Raw genomic sequence first — 5588 nt, forward strand, 5'->3', positions numbered from 1 at the left:
ACACACACACACACACACACACACACACACACGACTTGGTCATGCCAGCTTGCCAGCTTCTTATGGATTAGTGCAGTCAACAGTTACCAGATCAGATCTGCTGACCTGCCTCAGCCAGGTTATTGGCCAAAAGCTTATGCTTCAAAATTATTTTTTTAATCATACAGACTAAATTCAGAGGCATCGAATTTCCTAGAAACACTGAAGAATGCTCTTGAGGGTTCTGCTGTAGCTAGGAAATGAGTTCATAAAGTACACAATTAGGATGCTGCTCAGACAACACAGGTAGACAGTGCCCTTGTAGGCAGAACACCTACCTCGCTGTTGTCTGCATAGCAAGGCAATACTTACCGGCGTCCATTTCTGTCCCTTTTCCAAGATCATGAAATGCGTGTTGTCCCTTAAGGTCTGAAAGAACTCCTCTGTGTCCACCACGGTACCATCCTCCTCCAGCACCAGCGTGACCAGGCCAGTCGTGATGAGCAGGACATCCAGAGTCTAAATTTGCAAGGAAGCAGAAGCACAGGATGAAGGGAGCTATTCGTACGGGACCACCAGGGACGTTTATGTTAAGGTTTCAGGAAGGCTGGCTGGCTGTGATAAAGCTATAGAGATAAAGAAACACTGACTGGTATGTATGGCTCAGAAAAACAAATTAAGATTTTAAATGGACCTTTCTCTTCCTAAGGAATGAGATAAGTTGCTGGGAATTGAACTCACAACCTCTGGAAGAGCAGTCAGTGCTCTTAACCACTAAGCCATCTCTCCAGCCCCTGTTTAATCGCTTTTCGAGACAGGGTTTCTCTGTAGCTTAGTTCCTATCCTGGAACTCGCTCTGTAGACCAGGCTGGCCTAGAATTCACAGAGATCCACCTGTCTCTGCCTCCCAAGTGCTGTAATTAAAGATGTGCACCACTACCGCCCAGCACATACATACAGTGTCTATGGTTGCCTTTTATGCAGAGGAATAACTAAGCAGATGGTCCTGGACGTCTTGTACTTTAAGCCTGCAGTCTTGCACAGCACAGCTGATCACCTACCCTTTGCTGTGGAAGTTGCATGCTGGATGCCCACTTCTCATTTCTGTGGCACCTCTGAGTTAGGTACTGAGAGTCTATGACGCTTCCGTATGGGAGAGCACTGTTTTAGCTTGCGGACCACCTATCCTGGTCAGATTCCTTCCCAGGTCTCTCTAGTCTCCCTTGTTAAACAGGAAAGTAACATTCCCAGGGGCTGCATGCTGTCAAGGCACACACCTTGGGCCCACAGTCTTCCATGATGTGGAGACGTGGTGGCAACTTTGAGATCCATCCTTCATCCACCTGTTACAGCTCCCCTCAAGCCCTGAAACCTAGAGAGGGATCGATGAGTTCATTCTCTCTCTCTCTTCTCTCTTTTCCTTCCTCTTTTCCTTCCTTCCTTCCTTCCTTCCTTCCTTCCTTCCTTCCTTCCTTCCTTTCCTCCTCCTCCTCCTCCTCCTCCTCCTCCTTCTTTTTTTGGGACAATCTCTCTCTCCATGTAGTCGTGGCTGTCCTAGAACTTACTCTGTAGACCAGATTGGCCTCCAACTCAGAAGTCTGCCTGTTCCTTCCTCTCGAGTGCTGGGATCCAAGGCCTGTGCCACAACTATCCAGCAGCTACACTGCCTTGCTTGACTCCAGTGCCTTGACACTGTCTTAGTGCTCAGGACCTGGACCCTGACCTAGCCGAGGACACCTGAGGCTGTGGTCACAGTACCTTGCTAATAAGCTCCTGTAGGCTGCTGGCCATCACCCCACGCCGGCTGCTTCGGTCATGGTTTGAGACCCGAAAAGGACGAGCTGGGTGCATGAGAGGTGTCAGCAGGGCCTTCTTAGTCTGCAGTCCCATGAATGTCAGGGGCCTGTGGAGGAGGCACAGAGGAGAACCATCCTTTAGAGGAGAGTTTTTAAGGAAAGGTTTAAGGCTGGGTGTTGGTGGCACATACCTTTAATCCCAGCACTCAGGAGGCAGAGATGGGCAGATCTCTGTGAGTTTGAGGCCAGCCTAGTCTACAGAGTGAGTTCCAGGATAGGTTCCAAGGCTACAGAGAAACCCAATCTCGAAAAATCAAAAAAAAAAAAAAAAAAAAAAAAAAGAAAGAAAAAGAAAGAAAGAAAAGGAAAAGGAAAGGTTAAGGCACACACAAATCATGCAGTTTAATATTTGCATCTAAAAGAAAGAAAAACACTGCCTAGGGATTATTAAATGTCACACACACATCCATACCTCCAAGGAGCAAGCAAGTAATGCACCATCTTAGCACATCCAGGGCTCTCCTGGAGTTAGTCTTCAGCCCCTTCTCCAAATTGTTTTCCACAAATACTGATTCAAACATTTTAATTTATTTATTTTATGTGCATGAATGTTTTGCCTGCATGTGGATGTGTACACCACATGTGTTCCTGGTACCTATGGTATACACAGGTTTAGAAGAGGGCATTGGATCCCCTGGAACCGGAGTTGTGAACCGCTATGTGGGTGCTGCGAATAGAACCTGTGTCTACTGCAAGAGCAAAATGTAACACCCGGATCTATACTGAATTTTTTTTATTAGTTTCTGTGTATCTGCATGTATGTATGTGTGGGTACACATGCCACAGCATGTGAGCGGAGGTCAGAGGGCAACTTCATGGAGGTCATCCTCACCTCTCATTTTTATGTGGGTTTAGGGGATCAAGCACAGGCAGGCTTGTGGATCAAGAGCCTTCACCTGCTGAACCATCTCAGCAGACTGACAGGAAGATTTCAGAACTAAAAATCCAAGAAAAGGATGCCTTGTGATTACAAAGTAGCTAAACCAATTCAGAGAGTTGGTCAATACAGAAGAGCAAAAGGGCACATGTTTGTATAAGGCTAGCTCAGAAATTAACGTAAAAGTCAAATACTGGTCAAGGTAGCAGTCAATTCAGGACTTAATTTTGTTTTGTTTTTAGTGTAGGGTTTGCTAGGCAAGGACCCTGCCACTGAACTGACTCCCAGCATCTCAGCCAAGGTTCTGGCATCAGTGTAAACAGAACCGCCGTCATAAACGTCTCAGAAGCGCAGAAAGGGAAAACTCTATCCTGAATCCCATGAAACCTTGGATGTAGTTTTAATTTTTTGGAAAATGTGGGATTATACACCTTCCGCTAAACCGGGTTAACACATGTAAAACAGCACGCACACAGCAGGTTACAGCGCGTGAAACATCACGCACACAGTATTCTTTCATGTGTACGTGCAGAAAAGACAAATATTATTGAGTATCCTCTTTTCTTTTCCTTTTAATTTTTTTATGATTTATTTATCTTTATGTGCATTGGTGTGAAGGTGTCAGATCCCCTGGAACTGGATTTTCAGACAGTTGTGAGCTGCCATGTGGGTGCTGGGAACTGAACCCCGGCCCACTGGAAGAGCAGTCAGTGCTCTTAACCGCTGAGCCATTTCTCCAACCCCAAATATCCTCTTTTCTAAGCAAAGACTAAGCCATAGGCTCTAGCTGAAGTACATCTTTACTAATGATATCTTAAACAATGTCTCCTCAAATCACACCAGCATGGACCAGGGAAGGAATTACAGCAACATCAAAACAACATTTTCTGAGGAAAACAGTCCAGTCCTTCATCATTCAATTTTTGTCAATGGGAAACTACAGAAAAGTAGTCTGGTGGGTTAGTGAGAAAGAACGAAGATGATTACTCTTGTAGTAGTTATTTAGGAAAAATAAATTTTGTTTTATTTGGACTTAATATTATTTAACTCAACTTCCAAAGTTGAATGGGATTGTGAGCAACACTTAAAGAGCTTTATCCCAGGCCTGTGGGCTTTTTTTCATTTAAGAACAGACCCATAATGAAATTATCCCAAGGGACGGGAGAGATGGCTCAAAAGTGAAGAGCACTGGCTGCTCTTTGAGAGGACCTGGTTTTAATCCTCAGCATCCGCACTGTGGTTCGCAACTCCAGTTCCAGGGGAACTGATGCCCTCTTCTGGCGTCAGTGGGTACTGCATGCATTACACTGTGTGTGTGTGTGTGTGTGTGTGTGTGTGTGTGTGTGTGTGTGTGTAGATAAAACACACATGCACATAAAATTAAAATAAACAAAGCTTTTAAATAAAACAAAGCAAAAGGCCCCTGTCGGGTTACGTCATGTAGCTGTCTGGGTTGACAAGTCTCAGGAAATTCAGAAGAGGGAGGCCTGGCTGCCAACACCTGCCACTTACAGCTTCTCATTCTCTTTCCTCCCCCTCCCTCTCTCCCTCCTATGGCTCCATCAACAGGTTGGCACTCTGGAATCAGACCTAGGTTATTAGCAACAGTCTGGTCGGAAGCACACACAAGCAGCGTCACCAGGACTTTTTACCGCTTGCCCCTGGGCACCTGCCACAGGGATTCTTCAAACACACCCACTATTGCCACCGCACCCATTTCTAATGTGGGAAGACTGAGGCCCAACGTGGTTTCCTCCACATCATCCAAAGTGACAAAGGTAAGCGATGGGATGGGATGGGTATCTGGTCAGAGCCAACATTTCATATTGGGTGGTTGAACTTCAGGTCACAAGCAAGCAACAACATGCCAGAGCAGCCACACTGCAAGCACAGCAGTTTAAAAAAGAGCTGTTTATTATTATTATTATTATTATTAATTATTTTGTTCATTTTCGAGACAGGGTTTCTTTAAAACCTTGACTGATATTTTAAAATTACTTTTCTATCCTTGTGTTAATAATTTATTTTTATTTTATTGTACATTGGTGTTTTTCCTGCATGTATGTCTGTGTGAGGGTGTCAGAACCCCTGGAACTGGAGCTGGAATTGAACCTCTTGAAGAGCGGTTTTAACCACTGAACCATCTCTCCAGCCCCATCTATCTATCTATCTATCTATCTATCTATCTATCTATCTATCTATCTATCTGTCTGTCTTTGAGACAGGGTCTCTTTATGTAGTCCTGGCTGTCTTGGAACTTGCTTTGCATACCAGACTGGCCTCAAACTCATTCTCCCTGCCTCGGACTCCTGAGTCCTGGGATTAGAGTCATGCACCATGCTGTCCAGCCTATTTTTATTATTTTTAAGCAATTAATTAATTAACTTTTGTTCTTTTTTGAGACAGGGTTTCTCTGTAGCTTTGGAGTCTGTCCTGGAACTCTCTCTGTAGACCAGGCTCGCCTCAAACTCAAAGTGATCCTCCTGTCTCTGCCTTCCAAGTGCTGGGATTAAAGGTGTGCATCATGCATCACCACTGCCCGATTTATTATTTTTAATAAGGTGTATGCGGCAGCATTCTAGCTGGGCGACACCTGACCTAGCTTTGGCGCGCTAGCCCCTAGCCCTAACCCATCTTTTGTTTAGCAGATACCTTTTGTTTCTCTTGTTGCCCTATGTGAATCTTGTCTGAGAGTTTCCCAAGGATACAAAGCCTTTGCAAAACTTGGTTGGGTGGGACTGGAGAGATGGATGGGTCAGTGGTTAAGAGACTGCTCTTCTAGAGAACCCTGGTTCAATTCCCAGCACCCACATGGCAGCTCACAACTGTCTGTAACTACAGTTTCAGGGGAATCTGACACCATCACACAGATATAT

The 5588-nt window shown here is 45.0% G+C and overlaps 1 protein-coding gene across 1 annotated transcript in view; it reads right to left on the bottom strand.

Annotated features, from left to right (window-relative positions):
• Cidea (cell death inducing DFFA like effector a) overlaps window positions 1-5588 on the bottom strand; it is a 23942-nt gene that overhangs the window by 7863 nt on the left and 10491 nt on the right. The window contains exons 2-3 of the mRNA XM_050157903.1: window positions 1738-1882; window positions 352-498 (exon numbers count right to left, since the gene is read on the bottom strand). Coding sequence (XP_050013860.1) covers window positions 352-498; window positions 1738-1882 — 292 coding nt within the window. The remainder of the gene's footprint in view (window positions 1-351; window positions 499-1737; window positions 1883-5588) is intronic.

The sequence above is a fragment of the Alexandromys fortis genome, unplaced genomic scaffold, assembly GCF_014885135.2.
Source record: "Alexandromys fortis isolate MF-2015 unplaced genomic scaffold, M_Fortis_MF-2015_v1.1 scaffold_94, whole genome shotgun sequence".
NCBI lineage: Eukaryota > Metazoa > Chordata > Mammalia > Rodentia > Cricetidae > Alexandromys > Alexandromys fortis.